The sequence below is a fragment of the Cyprinus carpio genome, chromosome B24 (genome assembly GCF_018340385.1).
Source record: "Cyprinus carpio isolate SPL01 chromosome B24, ASM1834038v1, whole genome shotgun sequence".
NCBI lineage: Eukaryota > Metazoa > Chordata > Actinopteri > Cypriniformes > Cyprinidae > Cyprinus > Cyprinus carpio.
In genome coordinates this window covers 3,130,649-3,155,957 of record NC_056620.1, presented here as the reverse complement: position 1 = coordinate 3,155,957, position 25,309 = coordinate 3,130,649, and the positions used below count along the sequence as shown (strand labels likewise).

Below are 25,309 nucleotides of genomic sequence, written 5' to 3'. Positions count from 1 at the left end.
TTTTGGTACAATACACAATTATTAAATCATACAAATGTAATGAAGTAAAATCAAAAATATGTCAGAAGTGGTGGAATCTGGATTTGGTGAAAACTAAAAAGTCAATAAATGAATTTTAGGTAATAAAGGAATGTGTAAAAGAAACTGGGTATTACATATCATAATATAATAGACTGTGAAATTCCATAACTGATGCATTGAACTGTCATTGTTAGATCAATGCATGAAATAACACTGACACATTTTACACCCCTACTGATCACATCATCGGTATGTAATTCCATGAAATGTGTATGTGAAACTGGAGGTAGCTTGTATAATTGAACGAAACTGAACAAACAGAGCAGACAACTCAGCACTACGAAAATGCAACACTGAGACAAAACAAACTTACATAACCACCTAAAATAGCTTGCTCTAGAGATGTCACAAGTCAATAACAAAACTGAAAAGATACTATTTTACCAGTTATTCAATAGTGTCAATTCCACAAAATTTCCATGTCAGTTGCATGCCATTATGGTACATGCCGTTATTTGAATTCAATTTCTTACAGAGATAGCTTAACCAAAAAATGAAGATGCGGTCATCATTTACTGCTCATTTAATTCCAAACCCAATCTGACACAAATTAAGATATTTATGAAACTTGAGAGATTTCTGTCCCTCCTTTGAAGGTCCAAGTACCCAAAATGAGTAATGAGGATCAGTAAACGATGAAAGAATGATCATTTTTGGGTGAACTATCCTTTTACCAATTTTGAAAACTTAAAGGAGTCCCAATAATGGAACTTCATGGGTTTAATCATCAGATTTCACTGATATTGGTCACATTTTGGTATTGTGACAACCCTAGCTTGTTCGTTTCTAAAGTGTCTACATATGTTAAGCAGCAAAGTCTGTAAGCCGACTACAAAGAACAGGACTTTGCACTGAGATATTACGTTTATAGAGATTAGTGATTCTGAGAGAAATATTCTGAGCTTAAACAACAGTAACAGACTTTTACTCAAAGTGAAATGTCAGCAAATAACCCCACAGATACAATCATACCTTGCTAGTGGAGGCCTTGTATGTCGTCTTCAGCTTTTGGGAAAGTTGACTTGTGCTGTGACTTGCTGTGCACAAGAAATTATAAGATTATGAGTGAAAAATAGGATAAATTATACATTACATTGTTAGGTTTTAAGTTTACAATTTCATCCTCACCAGGTTTCAAGGTTTTAAGTTTTCAAGTTCTTCCAAATCAGACCAGATTAGAAAAAAAAATAAATGTATGGCCCTCACTTTGTTTACAAGGGCATTGTCAAGCTCAAACAAAAAAGGGCCCCATTCTACTGTAAATGTTTGTCTAAGGAGATTATATGGCGATATGATTTTATGTTCCTGCTAGAAATGGGTGTAGCTGAAATAGTCAAACCCCTTAATTAAAGAAGAAGGTGTCCACAAACACCTGGCCATGCAGATCTACTGATAAATCAATAGCAAACTGCACTTAAAACGTCATCTTGTCACGTGAGGGCATAGCTTTAGGCACAACGTTAATAAATTATTCTCTCTGACTTATCAGAAAAGCAATGTCATTATTTGTTCAATGATCTGATATAATGAATGCAGAAATTAAACAAAAGCTAAATGTCAGTTTTGTTTTGCATGTACCTTTTGTTTTCAGGGCTCCTTTGCTCAGATCACCGCCATCAACAGTCTGTCCTTCTCCAGCCAAACGTTCGTTTAGTGATTCAATCTCTCTCCGCACTGCACAAGAACAGAGCGTATGATATGGCTGTATATATGGATATATACGCTGATAAACTAAGCTAATGACTGACTGTCACATTTTCAAACTAACATACATTCAAATAAACCCAACAGTTTGATGAGGACCCACGTCACCCTGAAGGAGTTTATACCTCGATACTGACTGTACATTAATATGCTTGTCAAATGACAACTTACAATTTAAATTATACATTCATTATTTAATACAAATCAATTGTAATACCGAGTACAATTAAGGATTCAGATCTTGAGAATGCTGTGAGAATGCAACTTACTTAGCGTGAGATGACTGCTAAATTAAAACCAGTTCTTCTTCATGTGCAAAGATTGCGTTGTCATCATTAAATTAAATATAGTATGTCAAGTAAACAGAGTCCAGATGTAAAAAAAAGCATGTTAAATATGACAGAAGCTAATTGGTACTACTCACATTCTAAGTTTTCAATGTAGAGATTTTCAAACTCCCGTTCAATCTGTCCAAAGAGGTCCAGTAAGTTACTCCTTAAGGCCATCGGCAACTTGGAGTCCTAGATATTGAATCAAAGAATCCATGTTACACATACTCAGAGAATGCATCATCAAAACGCCTTCAAACTGAAATTACAACAAATGATAAATGTGGATTTTGCACTGTTCTACTTTGTACATTCTGACTATTTAAAAATAATGTTAACACATAAAAATAAACTACTAAAACACAAGAAATGTTGAAGGGATCTTGTTAATAGTTTATTTTTAAGAGAAAATATAACAAATACCAAAATCTACTAATAAACTATAAATATTTTCTTGCTGTTGTAAAACATTACATCTAAAATGTTATGTAAAATATTCAGCTGTTCTAAAACTTTTCATAAAATATCTTGCCATTTTGAAATTTAACATCTAAATGTTTACGTAAAATATCTATCTGTTCTAAAGCTTTACTTAAAATATCATGCTGTTCTGAAGCTTTACATCTAAATGTTTTCGTAAAATACCTTGCTCTATTAAAGCTTTACATAAAATATCTTGCTGTTCTGAAACTTTACATCTAAATGTTTTTACAAAATACATTGCTCTATTAAAGCTTTACTTAATATATCTTGCTGTTCTGAAACTTTACATTTAAATGTTTACTTAAAATATTTTGTTGTTCTGAAACTTTACATCTAAATGTTTACATAAAATATCTTGCTGTTTTAAATCACAATTTGTTTTAAAACATTAAAAAACTTGATGTTTTAAATCACACTTTAATATATATTGAGGTTTTAAAATATCTTGTTGTTCGGAAACTTTACATCTAAATGTTTTTACAAAATACCTTGCTGTATTAAAGCTTTACATCTTTACATCTAAATGTTTACATAAAATATCTTTACATCTTTACATATAAATGTTTACATAAAATATCTTTACATCTAAATGTTTACGTAAAATATCTATCTGTTCTAAAGCTTTACTTAAAATATCATGCCGTTCTGAAGCTTTACATCTAAATGTTTTCGTAAAATACCTTGCTCTATTAAAGCTTTACTTAATATATCTTGCTGTTTTGAAACTGTACATCGAAATGTTTTTGTAAAATACCTTGCTGTATTAAAGCTTTACATAAAATATCTTGCTGTTCTGAAACTTTACATCTAAATGTTTACGTAAAATATAATGCTGTTCTGAAACTTTACATCTGAATGTTTACGTAAAATATATTGATGTTTTAAATCACACTTTAATATATATTGATGTTTTAAAATATCTTAGTGTTCTGAAACTTTACATCTAAATGTTTTTGTAAAATACCTTGCTGTATTAAAGCTTTACATCTTTACATCTAAATGTTTACATAAAATATCGTTACATCTTTACATATAAATGTTTACATAAAATATCTTTACATCTAAATGTTTACATAAAATATCTTGTTGTTCGGAAACTTTACATCTAAATGTTTTTGTAAAATACCTTGCTGTTCTAAAGCTTTACATCTTTACATCTAAATGTTTACATAAAATATCTTTGCATCTTTACATCTAAATGTTTACATAAAATATCTTGCTGTTTTAAAGCTTTACATAAAATATATTGCTGTTTTGAAACTTTACATTTAACCATTTATATAAAATATCATGCTGCTAATAGAGATAAAATATACTACAATTCTAAAAGTTTACATGAAATATCATGCTGCTCTTAAACTTAACATTTAAAAGTTTATGTAAAATTTCTTGCTGCTCTGAAACTTTACATTTAACCATTTATATTAAATATCATGCTGCTATAAAAACCTTTTCCAAAAAAAAAAAAAAACTTCATGGTTATGTTAATGTTTACCTTAACTTTACATAAAATATCTTGCTGTTCTACAGGCTTTCAAGCTTCAGTACAGATCATTTCTGTCCTAAATGCATAATTTATTTTTGGAGTAACCAAATATTACTAAGGACAGAAAAGAACCAACAGAAAAGAATCACAACAAAATCTGGAAAAGTAAAAAAGTAAAGCGATCTCTATTCAAAAACATAACTAATCTACCAAATCAACTTACCTCCATTATCAAAGATAAGAAGTTCCAAGTCTTTCAGCCTGATTAAAACTACATAAAGAAAAGCAATCCACAAACAAACATTGCTGTTGTGTCGTTTAGATTAGCTATGTCCATATTAACTACTCCAGGACAACAGTTAACCAATGAAAACAGTGTAAAAGCGAAGTCAACTGCTCTCCATTCTGTCAGTACCACATGTACTTATGTGTCAGAGAGAGAGAGAGAGAGACGGCAATTAATAAACAACAGCTTGTCGTCTATTCTTATAAACCTGCTCAATCCTAAAACTTGTGATCACCATAGCAACTGGACATAATGACAGCATTGAGAGGGTGAAAGGCGGTATAGTCTAAATCCAGTGAACGGTTTACAGTAGGGACTGCCAATCAGAAATGACCCTACAGAGGAATAAACGAACAATCGAACTCCAGCGTGGGCCGCTCTTTAAAAATGGATGAGGCTATAGACCATAGAAGAGTACAAACCATATAGATACCCTCCAAGGAGTATCAATAAAACAGATGACCAAATGGCATCATGTCTCAAGTCTGACATGAGTTAGACTGCTCTTAATGGGGTCATGATGATGATGCGATTTCATGTTTTCCTTTGTCTTTGGAGTGTTACAAGCTGTGTGTGCATATATAAGATCTGTAAAGTCGCATAGATGAAAGTCTCATACCCAAAGAGATATTCTTTATAAAAGTTAAGACTCTTCCACACCTTCCTAAAACGGCTCGTTTAAACACACCCTAACAAATCTACGTCACTGTGTGGGAAGATTTGCATAACACCACTCATGCATGTATATGCAAAGAAAGAAGGCATAACTTTGATTCTCGCTGCAGTATTATTGCCGCTGCCGCCAAGTCATGAAGACGCTGTGTGTTTCCAGCAAAGAGCCTAACATTTCCGTGACGCGCTTGAGGTATTCGGCCAATCACAACACACTGGATAACTGGGCAATCAAAGAACACCTCGCTTTTCAGAACGATGAGCTTCATTAAAATCGACGCGTTTCAGAAAGGCAGGGCAGAGAGGAGCAACACTAATGTAAAGTATGTGGAAAATAATGTGGTTTTTGAACCCTAAACCACGTAAATACGTTGCATTACACCAAATACACAAAATAATGTTCTTTTTAGCAACATCATTTGACCCCTTTAAGACTTTAATTTTAACATTTTGTTCAAAATAACGCATGAAAACTTTTCAGGAACATGTAATAAAGTCATATTTGAACTTAAACTGATAAAGAACTTGACTGACTGGGAAAGCTGACAATTGTAACTGACATGAGTACAGGCCGCTCTTATGGCTGACGTACTCCAGTAATGTCTGTGTAAGAAATGTGCGTCGATAACAGATCATTTAGGACAAACGTTGTGTGTTAGAGGATGTAAATTCCTGGGAGACGTTACAGTACCAAACAATGACAAAACTACTCATTGACAGAAATACTTAACTCAGGTCATTTGTTCACCAGGTATAACATGGACTTTGACTGTGACATTTAAATTTTTATGACACCAGTATTCAAACTCCTTTCCATTCTTTCAAACCAGAATCACTCTCAATAAAGTTATTACGGTGTTATTATTTCTACTGTATGTACAATTTGTCTTTCAATTCAGTGTATTTTTTGTTATTTGTCAGTTTTACATTTGGATTTCAGTATTCTAGTGATTTCAAAGTTAATGAATTTTTCTGATATTAATTTAAATATGTTTAACTGCTTTTTTTTCAGGGCCAGAAATGAGTTTTTCAGTGTTATCTAGCAGCATTTTTTGTTTCCAATGTTATAACACACCTAGAACGAAAACGTAAAATTTAAATTAATTTGTGGTCATTTGAATTTTATTACATTACTTTTATTTTCCTTTTGCTGTTCCTTATTATGCTTTTTTTTTTTTTTTTTTTTTTTAGGGAAAAAAAAATACTTTGTTGTTTCAATAATAACAGTTAATTAATCAATCAACACTGGCTTCCTGGAAATTATATACACTGTCTCCTGAAACAGTTAAGATAATAATAATAAAAATTATATTTCTATTTTATTTACAATCCGTCTTTTCTATATATATATATATATATATATATATATATATATATATATATATATATATATATATATTAAATGTAATCTAGTAGCATTTTTGCATTTTTAATGTAAGTGGGTTGAAGGCATTTCCAACTTTATAAGACACCCAGAATGAAAACTTAGAATTAAAATGAATTTATGGCCAGAAATGCATTGCATTTTACTTTTGAAATGTATATATAAAGAAAAACATGTTTTAATTTACTTTTCTGATTTTTCCATAATAACACTTAATTAATCAACTTTGGCTTCCTGGAAATGGAATATGTCTAAAATACATCATGTCCAAACATTTTTCTTTTTAAAATTCCAATAAATTCTAAAACAATAGCAAATTATTCAAAAACAACATGACACGTGTTTACACGGATACTTCCACATCCCAGCTGTCATGATTTGGTGGTTACCAAAAACTTTTTTTTACAAACAATGTCACAGAACTGGCTGTGTGTCATTCTTGACTGTGCACCTGCGCATGACAGCACGCTCACACAATAGTGAAATGCAAACCGGGATCTCTACGTGGTCATGTGAGTTTCAGAAACAAAGACAAAGAACAACGTACCTGTCCCTCCAGCATGTCTCTCTGCATGCCTGGCCTGTCCTGCTCAGTGCTGTTGGTCCTCCTAATGGAGAGACTGTGCGACTTGCGCTTCTGTTTGACTTGACGGGCGGCTGCGCTGTTTCCACTTTCAACAGGCATCACTCCTCAGTGACGTCCCACTACGCACTTCCTACCTGAAACTGAGCAATCACACGGCAGGGTTTGCCTCATCCTACAGCAGTGGAGGAGTATAATGTGTCCCTTGTTGGACACTATGCTGTATACACTACTTCTGTATGTGATGTGTAAATAACAAGTTAAACATTGAGGGAGGAAACTTAAAGTTAGCCTTTGTTGATGACATACTGGAGGAATATGTTGTCTTTACTATGGGAGCAGGCTGATTTAATGCTAGTTATGCATACATCATAATAAAACTGAAATGTTCAAAAGAAGCTGTTGTAAAACTGAATATGACTCTAAATGACAAGATGAATCTAATAAAATGTCCAGGACCTTTTTTTCACAATGAAATACGTCCTGGACATTTTTGTTACTATATATAGGCTTATATATTGTTTAAAAAAATAAATTTAAAAAAAGAAAGAAAATTGATTTGATGAGAATATTTTTTTTTTCGCATTACAGAAACAAAGATTTTTGCTTCACTGTAAATTTCCTCACACTGCTGTAGCAAAATTTTTACTATTATTTCCTTACAATATTAAGAATGGGATCTTCTGATACTGCATTAAAAAAAAATCTTATCACAATAACAAGAAGATAAGAAGAAATTAGATTAAATATCATGAAAGTGATCGTTACATTTTTGCATGATTGACATTTTCTTAATGCTAAATATAATGTCCTTTTTAATAAAAATAAAAAAACTCGGACATTCCTTTTGAAAACCCATCATACTTGCATTTTTAGATGAAGCAATGAATGTTATTTTAATGTAAACGGAATATGTTAAGTGAGTTCATGAAGTGTTAAATTAAAAGATAATATCAGGCAAGCAGGCCATTATCCACAATAACATACAACAGAAATCTTCATGTCAGCCTGAGCATCTTAACAAGTCATAAAAAAAATAAAAAACATAATGTTAGATAAAGGGCGTGCAAAATAAAAATACAAATACCAGCCATGGAGAGCAGTGAATGATAAAGAAAGCAGACACATCCTCAGACGACCGCTTAAAAGTGATGAAGAAGATCTCAACAGGAAGCCCAGGGCCGCACTCCAGCACTGAACACAAAACAACACCATCTATCGTTCACAAACATGACAGTGAAGAGAGGGAGCGCTGCAGGCACGGAGTGACGGCATTCACAACCTACAATAACAGGAGGAGGTGGACGGATGGAGCAGCTAAAACAGACAAGTTTGAGCTGAAGGGGTTAGTGGGGAAAAAGAAAACATGCATGAAGTTTATGCACCTGCAGCATTAGCACTTCTGTCACGCAAACTCTTGTGTCACTGGATTTAATTCTTCCCAGATAGAAATCATTACATCCCAAACGATGCACTGTACAGCACACTACACACTCAGCCGTGCAGAGGCTAGTCATTTTATAAGCTTATTCTGTCATTCATAACCCCTTAGTTTTTGATATGGAGAGAATATTACATTTTTAACGGAAGAAATATTACAAAATAAAAATTTTGGGGGTTCTGGAGTAATATTTACTTCTAAAGAGCTCACAGTAAGACAAGCAATAAATAAAAAATGAATATCAATTTTGATTTAAAGTTGACAAAATAAAACATGATCCTAGTGAAATTTCAATTTAAGAGAAACAGATCGTGGGAGACTACAGTTATGTTGCTGTTATGAAACATAGAACTGTACTACACAGACGCACTCCAATTAATGTACTGTGAATCATAGTACCATTGTACACACACACACACACACACACACACAAGCATGTAAACACCATTGTAATGTCATGGTATATTGTCCAAAAATGGCAATATTGAAGTTCCATGATGTTTCTTCATACGTTTTAAAGTGTTTTACAATTGTACGACTTCCTGCAGATCACTAATGAAAACATATGACCCTCTGCCACAACGACAAAAATGACATCTTTTATTATTCCTGTCTCACAACAAATAAAATCCCTGAATCTCTCTCTCTCTCTCTCTCTCTCTCTCTCTCTCTCTCTCTCTCACACACACACACACACACACACACAGGTGTCTCACTCACACACACACACACACACACACAGGTGTCTCACTCACACACACACACACAGGTGTCTCACTCACACACACACACACACACACACATACATACATAAACACATACAAACACACAAACACACACAAACATCTCACACAGATACACACACACACTTATAGAAAATGGGAGATATATCAGTTCCAGAATCCAGCGAAATGATCTGATCACACACACACACACACACACACACACAGGTGTCTCACTCACTCACACACACACACACACACACACACACACACACACAGGTGTCTCACTCACTCACACACACATACATACATACATACATACATACACACACACAGGTGTCTCACACAGATACACACACACACTTATAGAAAATGGGAGATATATCAGTCCCAGAATCCAGCGAAATGATCTGATCACACACACACACACACACACACACACACACAGGTGTCTCACTCACACACACACACACACACACACACACACACACACACAGGTGTCTCACACAGATACACACACACTCTTATAGAAAATGGGAGATATATCAGTTCCAGAATCCAGCGAAAATGATCTGATCACACACACACACACACACACACACACAGGTATCTCTCTCACACACACACACACACAGGTGTCTCTCTCACACACACACACACACACACACACACACACACACACACACACACACAGGTGTCTCTCTCTCACACACACACACACACACACACACACACACACACAGGTGTCTCACACAGATACACACACACACTTATAGAAAATGGGAGATATATCAGTCCCAGAATCCAGCGAAATGATCTGATCACACACACACACACACACACACACACACACACACACACACACACACACACACAGCAGTCTGAGGCAAGGTCAGCTGGCCTGCTCGGTTAAAACAGCACTAACAGAGTTCAGCTCGCTGCTGGTTATCAGTGTGTGACGCAGCTCTGTCGTGTGTGTGTGTGTGTGTGTGTGTGTGTGTGATGATAAAGTGTGGTTCTGATGATCAGCGCACAGTTAATCCTCCGTTATGACGAACACTAGCGCCTCGGCGTTCAATAATACTCACCCTTATGACCGCTTCAGAAGATCTGAGCGCGTCTGTCAGTCGCTGATGGAGGGATGCTGTGTGTTGGAGTCCTCCAGCATGATCTACACAAACACACACGGCGGATTCTGTCAACTAATTAACCGGGATTTTCACACTGTGATGTTTTTTAATCAAACCCGACACTGTCAGCAGAGTATGAAGCAAGGGGAAATGACAACAGATCAGACGGGCCTCCGACCGGATGTACAACTTCAAAATAAAAGTCTCAACTTTAATTTTATTTTTCCCCCACCGGTATGTTTTAATATACTAAAAAACACATAGATTATTTTCATTCATTTGTAAACAAATTATAATTATTCAATTATGGATTATTCAGATTACAGTGAAATTTTACATTGAGGGAAATTTACTAAATTATTTTGAGTCACATATAGAAGCTATGTGTACTAATACTAATTATATTTTACTATTGAACAGTCAACTAAATGCGAAAAAATATCGATTACATGAGATGTCAGATGAAAATATAATTTCACGTGAAATATTTATTCATGTATGTATTTATTAAATTGTTGACATCAATTAAATTATTGATTAAAGCTGTATTTTTTAAATATATTTTAAATAATATCATTATTATTATTATTAATGTATGTATTTGATTGTTTTAATTGGGTCTCTGTGTGCTGATATTTCCAGCAGCAACTGTCAAACAATAAATTACTGTATTTGATATCGTGTTCCAAATATTGAAAGTGAAAAATATAGCCTTATTTTTATTATACTTTTATAATATTAATGTTGTTGCTGTTGTTATTCGTATTATTATTATAGATTTTTTTATTGTCTTAAATGTGTTATTTCCAGTACATTAACAGTTACATTACTGTAATTAATATATATAAATATAATATATAAATTGTTATATTTTATTTTTTAAAATTTTTTACTAGGCTTTTCCCCTCAACCACACCCGGAAGACAGCCTTGATGAATATTCACCAATCCGAGGACGGCTTCACCCCCAACAGCCAATCAAAACCTTTGGCATGAAACGTCATCTGTAGGCGGAAATCGGTGTGATCGCCAGACTCCAGCAGTGATCAGTTTATCTCTGTGCGTGAGCTAATAAAGACTCGAGCATTAGCACTCCATCCAGCAGCGCGAGCGTGTGAAGCGCTGGTGTATTTATCGTTGAGCTGTGTAGCAGAAGCGCAGCAGCGCGTGGTGTGATGGCGTGTTGGTAGAGCTGGAGTGTGATTGGTCGGTGCGGAGTGCGCTCATGTCGCGCGCGTTGTGGGCGGCTGCGCGGCTCGTCAGAGTAAACAAACCCGCTGCTCGAGCTCGAGCTCCGCATCTACCTGCTCCACAGCTTCACAGGTGAGTGCAGCAACATCTGCAGAACATTTATACAATTCACTTTATCAGCTACTGATCTCACAGGGCCTAAATTATGTGTCCTTATAACTTAGCACTATGCTAAACTAATACTTCTAGATTTTTTTGCAACAATTATTGTAAAATATTTAAGTGTCATTTATTATTATTATGTTTACGTTCTTTACTATTACGTCTATGCTATTTGCATAATATGTTAAACTTTTTAAGTGTAAATGTGTTTGTGTTATTTATTTATTTAATAGTTTTTTTTTATATCTAACAATATCATAATTATATTATTTAGTTATTAAACAATTATGTATATTTATTAGTATGCTCTAAATGTTGTTATCAGTTTACCAAAATGCCTTATTTATATACGTTTTGTTTTCGATTGTTTTGGAGCAACTGTCTTCTGTTTGTTTAATAATTATTATGTGAAATGTGTGCATTATGAAAGAGTGTGTGTGTTTGCAGTGGGTTGAGGCGGCTCGGTTCCTCTGTCAGGATGCCGGAGATTAACACGGATCATCTGGATGAGAAGCAGGTGCAGCTGCTTGCGGAGATGTGCATCGTCATCGACGACGATGACCGGAGGATTGGAGCTGACAGCAAGAAAAACTGCCACCTTAATTCCAATATTGATAAAGGTGCATGATATTTTACTGTCGATTATAATGCATGTGTATGTTAGCAAACTTTACCATTGATTTATTTAGTACTGAATATATAAAGTCCTCAGTTGGATGATTTCCTTGCCTCCTCACTGACAGGATTATTGCACCGAGCATTCAGTGTTTTCCTGTTTAACAGCGAGGAAAAGCTGCTCCTTCAGCAGAGATCCAATGCCAAAATCACCTTTCCAGGTCTGCCACTGGTATTTTCATATTACTTCTATACTATTTCTTCCTATTTTTGAATTATTTATTAGTATTAGCCGTTATATTTTCTGGTTTAATCTGTTGTTCTGAATGAATTTGTTTATATTGTAGTTTTATTCATTTTAATGGTTTAATTGATTTAAAGGCAACATTTCCAAAGTTTTTCATCTAATATTTAGATTTACTTGTATCTCAGCTTCACTTCAGTTACCAAAACCGCTTTTCTAGTTTTCGTTTTAGTTCGCATGAACAACACTGGATGCCTTTTCTCATTTCCTAATTCTTCACAGAAATCAGATACTAATTCTGTGGGGGGTTTTCTTCATAAATGTGTGATTACATGGCAAATAGTCACACAACTGATGAGGGCCAGATTTATTAGCAGCTTCTTTTGGCATTAAAAAACTACTTTCAAGACACACAGAAACACTGAGTGATGAAAAGACGTGGCTACAGTTGTTTTTGTGGCTGGTTTATTGCATGTGCATTTGTAGGAGTTTCCCCTCCCATCTGTACTTTCATGGGACTGTGCTTTAATGCTAAATTGCCCTGTTTAGTAAACCTGACCCTAAGTACTCCCTCTCTGTTCCATTAAACCACTGGTTTTCACAAAATGGCTTAATAGCCTAAGACTTGGTTTATTGCTATTGTAAAATGTTGGCGGTATGATGAAAACACCAATGTTCAATACATTTCTCAGTGTATAAAGTTTCTGGTCTTTATGATACAGAATACGGAGAGGTGAGCATGAATTAAACATGGCTCTGTCATAAGCTGAAATAAAGTTTAGCTTGTCTGATATGGTTTTCCAGGCTGTTTTACCAACACTTGCTGCAGTCACCCTCTCCACACCGCCAGTGAACTGGAGGAGCAGGACGCCATCGGGGTCCGACGCGCCGCTCAGAGACGCCTGCAAGCGGAGCTCGGCATTCCCACCGATCAGGTACTGAGACCAGTGATGGGCAAATGAAGCCCCGTGAAGCACTGACGCTTCCTCTGACTGTGTCGGGACAGTGTTGCCAGATTGGATTGAAGATCTCCAGCCCATCTACAGCGTAAAACCCACCCATTTAAAAAAGTACCAGCCCAAAATGTGTAATAACAAAAAAAAAAAATCATCCAACCTAAACGTCGTCACCCACTGTATTTGTGTTTTTCAAATTATAATGTTGATGATTCATATTTGTATTGTGAGGGAGATAGTTAAAACAAACTTTGATTTCAAACACTGAATTGAATTAATTTTAACTAAAAAAGTCATGTAAACAGTCAGTCATAAAATAAGAATAGATAAATGACAAGCAGTGGCACAAACAAATACAATAACAAGATACAAATAAAATGAACCGTGCTTTAAGTTTTTCAGGTAGATATAACAGTAATATTCAGGTACAGAAATATCACAGAAACTGAATAATCTATTTAACTTTAAAATAACACTGGTTAGTCTTTAATGAATAAATAAACATTGGTTACAGGCAGAAGCAGGTTTATTTAGGTTGCTGTCTCTTTAAGACCTCAGGCATGGATCTAACTGTTACACGTAAGTTTTGTTTCTTAACTGTTTACATTCACTTAATAGCCTATAACTGACCATGTTTAGTATAAATCAACTGTTTACGTGAATACTCCATCAAGACAGGAATTTTGTATGTATTTGGTCGTTTACGTGCAATAAGGTCGCAACACAACTTAATTCTGTAGTCGTGCGCGCGCTTTGCTATGGGCGCGCGCTTTGGGTGTGAGCTCACAGAAAGCTGTCTTACTGTTTAAAAAGCACGTGCAAATGATACATTCCGTAATCTGTCCCGAGCGACTTTCACGCTGAAATATTTACGGGAATTTCCCACGTTACAAGCACGGAAACTGAAACACCCACCAGTTGTATCAAAAAGCAGGCCAAATTTTAGCAACCTGTCCAACGCATTTTTTTCCGTACTGACGTAACCAAAAGAAGCCCAACTGGGCGGGAACCTGCCCAATCTGCCAACACTGTTTCGGGAAAAGATGTGAAACTTCGAGAGTGTCGAAAACAGCTATATATAAAAATATAGCAGCCAAAAGCCTGTGAAAGGGCGAAGCATCCGCCACACGTCGATTCAAGTTACGTGCACAAATAAACGCCTTACAGTGTGTGAATTTCTGTATCTGATTGTGCAATTTAATACCAGTATGAATATCAGTTTGATGTAATTATATAAGAAGAATAATACAGTGCACCTATGAATATGACAAATATTAAATTTTCCTGAAATAATTTGTATTCGTCATATAACTGGCTATCTAAAATGTAACTGAATTAAATCCGAGGGATCAAACTTTCCGTCATGCAAAGTGAAACTCTAAACATACTTCAAAGAAACAGAGCCATAAATATACTTAAATCACGTGACTCTGGGAAACCATTACACACCCCAATACAAAACATCACTAACTGAGACAACACCGCTTCTCTTACAAAGCCTTGATTTGCCTTTTCACAAATTAAGGCCTAACAAGGTCTTAAATCAAGCAGAACGTCTTCAATTCATAGTCGTGGCATTAAATCTTGTATGTATTGCTGGAAAATGTCTTATTTTCCATCATAAACTCATCTTATATCAGTTTGATTCTCGAGTAAACATGAACTAAAAAAATTTTTTGCAGTGCGATCAGAAGTACAGTAAAAGTTATTTCTGTTCCACAGGCCTTCTGCGGGTTTTAAAAAAGTCTTGATTTCCCTTTCCACAAATTAAAGCTTTAAAAAGTCTTACATCAGTGCAGAAAGTCTAAAAAATCAAAAAGTCATGGCTTTAAATCTTGCATGCATTACGAAAAAATTTATATCTTTCTAAGTATTTTTGTCTTGTTTTCCAATACAGATATCTGAACATCTTTAAATAAAGATGCAAAATATAGATAGTTGAACTTCTCTTGTTGTTGTTTTTTTGTTTGTTTATTTTTTTGTGATCAGATGTACAGTAATAGTTTTAAAAATTAAATACAAAGTAATTGAAATCTGTTAGAAGCTGTATTTTTAAAACTTGAAGTGTTGCTAATACAGCTCATTGTCTCTTCCCTAGAGACTTACATGAAGAGTTTATAAAAAATTTTCCTTACATTTTCTTAAAGGGATACTCCACCGTTTTTTCATATTAAACTATGTTATTCCCTTAACTAAGACGATTTGATACATACCTCTTTCGTCTCAGTACGTGCACTAAATCGCTCTGGTGCGCGGCGAAACTTTGTTAACACTTAGCTTAGCCCAGTTCATTCAATAGGGGCCAATAAGAGAAGCTACCAAACACCTCCACGTTTTCCCTATTTAAATACAGTTACTCGAGTAGTGTAACTCGACCTAGGACGGTGACACAAAACAAAACGTTGCGCTTTTCTAAGTGTGTAAAATGGATAACTATATTGTATGGCGGAATACCATAGCAAGTGCTCTGAAGCACTTTGACTTGGCGCAGTAATATCTTCACTCGTGAAAAGTCCTCTCACCGGCCCCCGCTCCCCACATGAAGATATTACTGCGCCAAGTCAAAGTGCTACTCGAGTAACTGTATTTAAATAGGGAAAACGTGGAGGTGTTTGGTAGCTTCTCTGCTTGGCCCCTATTGAATGAACTGGGCTAAGCTAAGTGCTAACAAAGTTTCGCCGCAAGACAGAGCGATTTAGTGCACGCACTGAGAGGAGAGAGGTATGTATCAACTCGTCTTAGTTAAGGGAATAACATAGTTTAATATGAAAAAACGGTGGAGTATCCCTTTAACTTGGTCTTTAAAAGGTTTTAAAAAGTCTTTGTAAAACCTGCAGAAACCCTGTACAAAAAATGTGTGTCGCATTAATGTGTGACGCTTCAGAAATCTGGAGGTTCGTGGCTAAGCTGCTTGTTGTCCCAGGTGCCTCCAGAAGAGATGAGCTACCTGACCCGCATCCACTACAAAGCCCAGTCAGACGGCGTCTGGGGCGAGCACGAGATCGACTACATCCTCTTCATGCAGAAAGACGTGGATCTGAATCCAGACGCCAACGAGATCCAGAGCCACTGCTACGTGTCCAAAGAGGAGCTGAAGGAGATCCTGGAGAAAGCCCGGCGGAAAGAGCTGGAGATCACGCCCTGGTTCAGCCTGATCGCAGAAACCTTCCTCTTCAAGTGGTGGGACAACCTCCATGACCTCAAACAGTTCATCGACCACGACGGGATCCACCGCATGTAGGCCACGTCTGGACAGGACACGTTAACGGTTAATAAAAGAACTGAAGGGCTCGTCTTATTGTTTGTGAATGTTTGGACAAGCAGGGAGTTATATTTAGCATTAAAGTTCTTAGAAAACTTTTCAAACTGCTGCAGGAACACTGAGCTTTTGCTGTCTGTGTGTCGGAGGACTGAAGGAGGATTGTGTGGAGTGCCTGGTTTCATTGAAAGAGTGTGTTGTGTAGATAAAACTATCAGGACTCATTATGAGGTTTACAGTGATGTAAAGAAATTATTATGGAAGTAAAATAAAATTTGGTTTTTTCGTAGTCTTATTAATTTTAACCCATTCATTTCACACTTTTTAGGAAATGAATATGGACAATTATCCATATTATGAATCCATCCATTCATCCCTAAGGTGTTCCTCTCAATAATACATTTTAATTACCAAATCTAGTGTGGATATATATATGTTTGGGCTCAGTAAGATATATATATATGTTTTTTTAAAAGAAGCTCACTATATCTGATTTGATAAAAAATGCCGTAAAATTAACAATATTGTGGAATTTTCTTGCATTATTACAATTTAAAATAACTGTTCTCTATTTGAATATAATGTTAAAATGTAATGAATTTAAATAATAAATGATTTTTTTCCAGCATCATTCCTTCCATCAGTGTCACATGATCTTCAGAAATCATTCTAATATACTGATTTGCTGCTCAAGAAACATTTTTGATTATCAATGTTGAAAACAATTGTGCTTCACATTTTTTTGGAAACAGTGACATCTTTTCAGGATTTAATGATGAATAGAAAGTTCAGAAGAACAGCATTTATTTAAAAAATAAATGAAACATTTTTTTTTTTGTACTTTTACTCCCATTTTAATTAGCTGAATACAAGTATTAATTGATTTTTTTTTTTTTTTTAATCTTTCTGACCCAACACATTTCATAGTGTATTTATAAAAGTATCATCAAACCAATTTTATTATTACACTAAGATAATGCAAGTAAATACAAAATGCAGTTTTTAAATGATGATTTCATATATTAAGGGAAAAAACCTGTCCAAACTTACCTGGCCCTATGTGAAAAATTAATTGCCCCCTCCTGTTAAATCATGAAAGAATGTGATTAACCACATTATTTTAGAAAACTGAGTTAAATTTCACTAGCCACACCCAGACCTGATTACTGCCGGATCTGTTGAATCAAGAAATCACTTAAAAAGAGCCTGTCTGACAAAATGAAGCATGTTTAAAGAGCAACACATCATGCCGCGATCTAAAGAAACTTAAGAACAGATGAGAAACAAAATAGTTGACATGTATCAGTCTGGAAAGGGTTATAAAGACAATTTCTAAAGCTTTGGGACTCCAGCGAACCACGGTCAGAGAGCCATTATACACAAATGCAGAAAACTTGGAAGAATGGAGAACCTTGCCAGGAGTGGCCGGCCTACCAAAATTACTCCAAGAGCACAATGACGACTCATCCAGGAGGTCATAGAAGAACCCAGAACAACATCTTAAGAACTGCAGGCCTCACATGCTTTCAATTAAGCTCAGTGTTCATGATTCATCAATAAGAAAGAGACTGGGCAAAAACAGCATCCATGGGAGAGTTCCAAGACAAAAGCCACTGCTGACCAAAAAGAATACAAACGCTCGTCTCACATTTGCCAAAATATATCTTGATTATCCCCAAGACTTTTGGGCAAATATTCTGTGGATTGATGTGACAAAAGTTGAGCTTTTTGGAAGGTGTGTGTCCCGTTACATCTGGCGTAAAACCAACACAGCATTTCATAAAAAGAACATCATAGCAACAGTGGAGGTAGTGTGATGGTCTGGACCTGGACGACTCGCCATAATTGATGGAATCATGAATTCTGCACTCTATCAGAAGATCCTGAAGGAGAATGTCCGGCCGTCTGTTTTTCTGACCTTAAGCTCAAACACACTTGGGTTATGCAGCAGGACAATGATCCCAAACACATTAGCAAGCCCCTCTCTGAATGGCTCAAAAACAAAATTAAGGCTTTGAAGTGGCCAAGACAAAGTACGGACTTAAATGCGATTGAGATGTTATGGCATGACCTTAAACAGTCCTTTCATGCTCAAAAACCCTCCAAAAAACAGTAACGGTGCAAAAACTTTCACAGCACTGTATGTAGGCTACCCTCTTTTTTGCCCATTTGATCATTTATTAAAACTAAAAGCACCTCAACGCTTATAGCACAAACAGTGCAGGACAAGTTGCATCCCAAAGTGTAATATTAGTGGTCAAATTAAACTTCGATCAATAACTCGGTATCAATAGTTAAACGCAAAGTCCTTTTTGGGTTTTATTTATTTATTTATTTTTTTAACAAGTTCATACTTGCTTTTATCCAGCAGATGGCACTAAACCCCAACTAAAGCCACGCAAACTTCACCACAGAAACAAAGGAACAGACTGTGCAAAACTAACACTGGACAAGAACATTATAAGAACTGAGCATTTCAGTCCCGAGTGATCTCATACTTTTAAGTGTATAATTGTATTGATCATGAAAATGGCAGTCATTCAACTAAACACACACTGTTGCTCTGCTTCATGTGTTGTGATTGTGTATTAAGGCCATATAGAAAAACAGACGTACAGAAGCCCATCTGAGCTGATACACCTGAGAGCTGTCAATCATCAAAGCATTGTTCATAACTGTACTTCACCGGTGTGCTTAAAGCATGAAGCACTGACAAGCATTCGTCTGAATGACTCTGGAGTAGAAAATTAAAACCCTTAAATTTAATAATCAAGCATTAATGCCATGATTTATTTTATTCTAACCACAATGTTTTGGGTATTAAAGACAATCAGCTCTGCTCTGCACCATCACAGCTGCTGAGAAGGAAAGAATCCCTTCCATTATGCACATGGATTTTCCACAGACAGAGATGTTCATGGGGGAAGGGTGGACATAAGAGGGCTTTTCTAAGAATGACCACCAGGGGGTCTGCTGGATTCAAAATGGATGAAGAACATCATAAAGAGCAGCAAGCACTTCAGCAGCACATGTATTTTACATGAAAGTGTGATGTTCAGACCAGTGTGCCCGACCACAAATAACCTCCTGTACCCTGAAATGGTCTTTTTATGTACAGTCTGGAACCTGGTCTGAGGTCTGAGACCAAGAGTGGAAATGCTTTTAATTTGCAATTTAAAAAATGAACACAAAATAGGATATTTGAATGCAAAATATATAACAATTTAAGTCAAAAGCTGAACTAAAAATTTTAAGTGTTCGCTTAAATGTCAGCAAATAGATAGATAGATAGATAGATAGATAGATAGATAGATAGATAGATAGATAGATAGATAGATAGATAGATAGATAGATAGATAGATAGATAGATAGATAGGATAACAGTGACAGCAGAGAGAGAGCAAGTAAATGAGAAATCTAGAAAATGTGTTAATACTGAGTCTGGCTGATGCAATCCTGAAAAATATGAAGAACCTTTCTTTCTAGTGTGTGTGTGTGTGTGTGTGTGTGTGTGTGTGTGTGTGTGTGTGTGTGTGTGTGTGTTGTATTTTAAACTCAGGCTAACATATTTTAATGCATTCAGATTTAAGGAAGCTCAGTAAACCAATAGGACATTTATTTTCTTAAAGGGACAGTTCACCCAAAAAAAAAAAACTGTCCTCATTTACACACCCTCATGTCATTCCAAACCTATATGACTTTCTTTCATTTTTCACCCATATAGTCCAATGTAGGGATGGAACGATTACCAGTTTGACGATAAATCATAATAAAATTCCCCACGGTTAATATTAACTTTTCATATTTCAGTTATCATTAAAACTGTATTCACTGGGAGGGTTTAAAAGAGTGCTAAGGGAATTATCCAAATGAATATACAAATGAATTAATTATGAATGTGTCTCTGAAGATTCTGACTGTCTTCAGAAAAGTTTCGATGGCATTTTGTCTTCATCTTCGCTCCATAATAAAGCAGTGTTCTTAATAGCAATGCTGCTTTGTCCACCGAGGTTACGGAAACAACTGTAATTCTGCTGTTCCATAAGCGCCACCTGCTGTCAGAGAGTGGATTTACAGAGAGTTACATTTACATTCAGCTTGTGTTCATATAAGCTTAATTCATATAAGTTATCTAGAATTACTTATGGAGCAGATAAAATACATGTAATCATTTATTAATCAGTTATCATTTTGACTTAACACTTTTTCATTATTTAAAGGTTGAAGTGTGAGGTTTACCATTTTATTAAACCTTTTCGAAGTTTTATTTGAACATTTCATACATGTTATTATATAAACTATTGTCAGTCATGTTGTCATTTAACATCTTAACATCATTGGTAATGTTTTTGTTTTAGTGTTTATGCAAACAAAAAGTAATTTTATTTGTTGTTTGTTGATTTTAAATATAAAACTTGGTGAAACAATAAATGTGTCAGTACTTTTTAAACATTTCCAAAACATTTTAACAATACTGTGATAATACTGATAACCATGATAATTTTTGTCACTATAATTGTGATAAGAAATTGTCATACAGTTACATCTCTAGTCCAGTGTTGGTACTTGAAAAGACTTGAGTGTGAGTAAATGATGATAGAAATTAATTTTTTTTACACTTTCTATGTCCCCATAATACAAACGGCTTTAAAAACATACTAAATGGTGTTTTCTTAATTTATTTATTTTTTTTTATTTTTTTTTCATCTAAACCTGCACAAAGTTTTCTGTGAGGGGTAAGTTTAGACATATGGCAACAGAAAATACGGTTTGTACAGTGTAAAAATGCTTTGGAGCCTATGGAGAGTCCCTGTAAACCATAAAAACCAACAGTTCTTGCCTTGTTGCTCACTTACACTCCTTGTTTATATCCTTGTGCCTTGGAGTATAGATAATGACAAAGCAAATCATATGCAGATGATTTCAGTATGTATTTGACACTAGTTAAAGGCATTAATCATGTATAGAGTATGTATTAGCATCTATCTTTTCAATCAGCTCTTCGCACACCTGCTCTCATTAGTAGCTGCCTGTCTGTTTCCACAGTTAATTGCTTTTTCCGCCATGATGCGCAGATTAAATTAATATCTGGCCCGACCGGTCAATCAGCATGTCCTAATTTACTGTCTTATTTCTTCTCATGTCTCTATTTCTTCACAAACAACTCTTTCATCATACCATGGTAATATGAGCACAGCTCTATTTTTGCCTAATTTGTCAGAATAGGGCCAAAGATCAGTAAGAACTGCTTCAGCTCCCCTGAGAGACAAGACAAAGGAGAAAGAGAGAGAAAAAGACAAGCGGAAGAAGCTACCTGATTTCGATCTCTAGAGTACACAATGACTGAACATGCTGTTGTGAAGTGAATATTTTAAATTTGGCCTGCTGAAATGTATGGAAGCCTGTTTCTGCCACTGAATAAAAAATAGTAAAGGTAACTGCGACTTTCTATCGCACAATTCCGACTTTTTCTGAGAAAAAAAAAATTGAGAAAAAGAAACTCGCAATAGATTATAACACTCAATTCAGTCGAAAAATGTCAGAATTTTGAGATGTAAACTCTCAATAGTGAGAGAAAAGTCAGAATTGTGAGATATAAAGTCACAATTTTTATTTCTTATTCATGGGCTTCCATAGAATATTGCTTTCTGTAGTTTGATTCTTAATTTACTCATTTAGGAATAAATAGTGTTTTTTTTTTTCTGAATGGCGTATACTCACATGTGATGAAGAGTCCACCCATAAAGCTTCCCTAAATAACGTGTTTTAATTATACAGTATGGTGTGGGTCTTATTTTTCCATGTTGAAATCACGTAATTCATAGTGAAGTTTGCTGATGCAAAGAGCTAAAATTATGGTGTGTGCACACCAAAAGCAAAGCGATATTGCATTATCACTCTAGATTACTTGCGGGATGTTTTTCGTATCACTAGCTAGAATGAAAACATAGCATAATGCTGTCATCCATTTTCTGATACAACCAGACGTGTCAATAAGCTCTTCGTTGATTGGCTTGCGCAAACACGCATCTTGCGAATTTTCCAGTCGAGTTGAAATTTGCCAACTTGCACGGAAGACGCAACTGACCTATCGGTAAGCCCCTCCCCTCGAACGCATATGAGCCAATGGCAGTTGAGTATCAGGGGACCGGAACTCGGACATCTTTAGGTTACAGGGCCATAGAGAAACACTGGAAGAGCTGAAGCTCTCAACGGTTTGATTCTGTTTATGCTACAAAAATGGGAAAAACTATGTGCCCGGGGTACTTTAACACTGATTCCAAGTATCTTGAGAGGATGAGCGATGGAATTAATTTTATTCCTAAACCCAAACAAGACAGCAAAATGTCCCTATTCAACCCCAATCCCAATGAAGACGAAAACCTTCATTTTCTGGTTGCCATACTCTCATTAAGTTACACTTTTCATCTGCTTAAGCAGAACATTAATGTCATCGTTTGCTTCAGCAAGTTATCTCTGGCTAAAACGAGCTAAGGTTAAAGTTAGTGAGTCCATGCTAACGTACAAACCTAAATAGCTTACTGTTCTCACGTCATGTACAGTGTAATATCATAGCAAGCAGTGTGTAATATCATAATGCACACCTATATTAATGTACAGTTAAAACAGCAGTGTTGGGGGTAATGTGTGTTATGTTATCAGATGTTATCAGATTACTAAATTTGAATATGCATGTACTCATCTTACTTGCACAAAACCAGATTCAATATTCCTCAAGCTGAATAAAAAACAATTAAAGGCAAACCCGCAATTATTAAATGTTAAATAACACAAATATTTTTATGTATCTAATCCCATTTTATTAACCAATGTCTTTGCTGCTGACCTTGATGATCCAAGTCAACCATACTAACAAGCAAAAATTACTTTAAATAAACATAACATTTGTTTCTTTCTTGATTTTTATTGCTGAAGGGTGTTGAACTTTCTTCTACTGCATCCTATTGTTCATGCAATCCAGAATAGCAGCACAACTGAAAGATTTGTTTGAGCGAGAATTTACATTTCCTTCAGCCTGAGGCTTATTCATTTCACTGTAAGTGTGAAAGTTTTTTATATTAAAAACAAACAAGCAAGACCAGCCCTGATAAGCAAAAGTAATGCAAAAGTAATGTAACGCATTGCTTTTGCTAAAAAGTAACTAAGTATCATAATTAGTTACTTTTAGAGAGTAATGCAATATTGTAATGCATTACTTTTAAAAGTAATTTTCCTCAACACTGCAACACTGTATTTGTTACAAAAAAAAAAGTTCTTGCAACCACATCTGTAATTTTTACCATATATTAACCAGTTAAGATCAGCTTAGATGTCATTTACCCAATTGCTTAAGAGTCCTCAAAAGCCACTGATAATGGAGATGAACATCGTCCTAATATTTTATGACTAGTCGGTGAGTTCTTCTTTGGCCTTCAGCTCTCTATCCATTCGTCTTTGAACAAGAACAGGAGTGGATGGGACTCAGGGGTGGCCAACTGCATGTGCTGTACGCCTGTGACATATTTGCTTTGACACTTCCATCAGCGCGCTCTGCCAGGTCTGACCTGCCGAGGAAATGTCTCGTAGCATTATTGTTTGCCACACACACTTACACTCCAGGCTTCAGGCCTCTGCACAGAAGAAAAAGGTCAAGATAGTGTCAGGAACACAAATGCATTGTGCTACACGGTACAAACAAGCATGTGTGCACCTACGTAGGGGAGGCTCGGATATTTCATTTGTGTAAAAGTAGCTGTAGACACACACTAAGGCACGATATCTAACAATTTAGGTCAGCTCCCCCGTACTTTGTTTTGAAGCTATTATAAGATGACTCACTCACGCAAACAAAACACAAATGCACTCCCATTGACGCAAACGGCGGGTGTCTCATCCTAGACTCAAGAGTAGCACACTTCTAATCCTGACGCAGAGACCGAGATTATTCCCCCCTCTACAAGAGGAAACCAAACAAGCATGACGCAAAAAACTTGCTTTTCACAAATAGGGCACATCCATGCATATTCCTCTAAATTGTGAGATGGTTTCTGAGAAACCCCATTTACAGAAGTATTATCAAAGCCACACATATATAGGGCATATTACATTTGGTAAACATGGATTCTCAAATGTGATGCACAAGAACGAATGGGGTTTGTTTGCATCTTTGTTTACTGTGATGCACTATCTACGTGTTGATCACTGTTTAGATAAAAGCCTAGATTTTGTTCATCATATAAAGAGTTCATATCTCTTTACAAGACTTGGGTTAAACGGTTCGATTCATATGGTTTAGTTTTCCTTAAGTTCATTAAGACCAAAGTCGTACAGGTTTGGAACGACTTGAATGTGAATAAATGATGACAGAATTTTCATTTTTGAGTGAACAATCCCTTTAAGTTCAAGTAAAAATGAGATGTCAGATTGCTTTCTCCAACTTGCAACTTGCGCTACAACAAATGAAATCCGAGATGTGCTATTTAAGATGTGGGAAAGAATTAGTACTACAGAATGGTTATAAATAACCTAAAATGAGGGAATAAATTAATAAAATGTGGCCTCAATTTAATCACCCCACAAAG

At 35.6% G+C, this 25,309-nt stretch overlaps 2 protein-coding genes across 3 annotated transcripts in view; one reads left to right on the top strand and one right to left on the bottom strand.

Moving 5' to 3' along the window:
- The window catches only part of LOC109058933 (WD repeat-containing protein 37-like), a 38,624-nt gene extending 28,139 nt beyond the window's left edge, over positions 1-10,485 (bottom strand). Inside the window, exons 1-6 of the mRNA XM_042751616.1 lie at positions 10,260-10,485; positions 8,096-8,202; positions 6,973-7,151; positions 2,210-2,306; positions 1,660-1,755; positions 1,054-1,118 (exon numbers count right to left, since the gene is read on the bottom strand). Coding sequence (XP_042607550.1) covers positions 1,054-1,118; positions 1,660-1,755; positions 2,210-2,306; positions 6,973-7,110 — 396 coding nt within the window. The 5' untranslated portion in view covers positions 7,111-7,151; positions 8,096-8,202; positions 10,260-10,485. The remainder of the gene's footprint in view (positions 1-1,053; positions 1,119-1,659; positions 1,756-2,209; positions 2,307-6,972; positions 7,152-8,095; positions 8,203-10,259) is intronic.
- Positions 10,486-11,297: 812 nt separating this feature from the next.
- Positions 11,298-17,358, top strand: LOC109049366 (isopentenyl-diphosphate Delta-isomerase 1-like). Of its 2 annotated transcripts, none has more exons than XM_042751614.1 (5): positions 11,298-11,623; positions 12,101-12,273; positions 12,397-12,489; positions 13,317-13,447; positions 16,392-17,358. In XM_042751614.1, exons 1-5 carry the CDS (start codon positions 11,526-11,528, stop codon positions 16,707-16,709), a joined length of 813 nt encoding a protein of 270 aa, XP_042607548.1. In that variant the 5' UTR covers positions 11,298-11,525; the 3' UTR covers positions 16,710-17,358. The 2 variants fall into 2 exon arrangements, with proteins under 2 accessions (XP_042607548.1, XP_042607549.1); XM_042751615.1 differs by having other exon boundaries at positions 11,299-11,623; positions 12,084-12,273.
- Positions 17,359-25,309: the final 7,951 nt, after the last annotated feature.

Coding starts and splice junctions, on each gene's coding strand:
- LOC109049366 (XM_042751614.1), top strand. CDS start 11,526: ATGTCGCGCGCGTTGTGGGCGGCTGCGCGGCTCGTCAGAGTAAACAAA. Junction 12,490..13,316: donor TGCCAAAATCACCTTTCCAG/GTCTGCCACTGG, acceptor ATGGTTTTCCAG/GCTGTTTTACCAACACTTGC. Junction 13,448..16,391: donor TCGGCATTCCCACCGATCAG/GTACTGAGACCA, acceptor TTGTTGTCCCAG/GTGCCTCCAGAAGAGATGAG.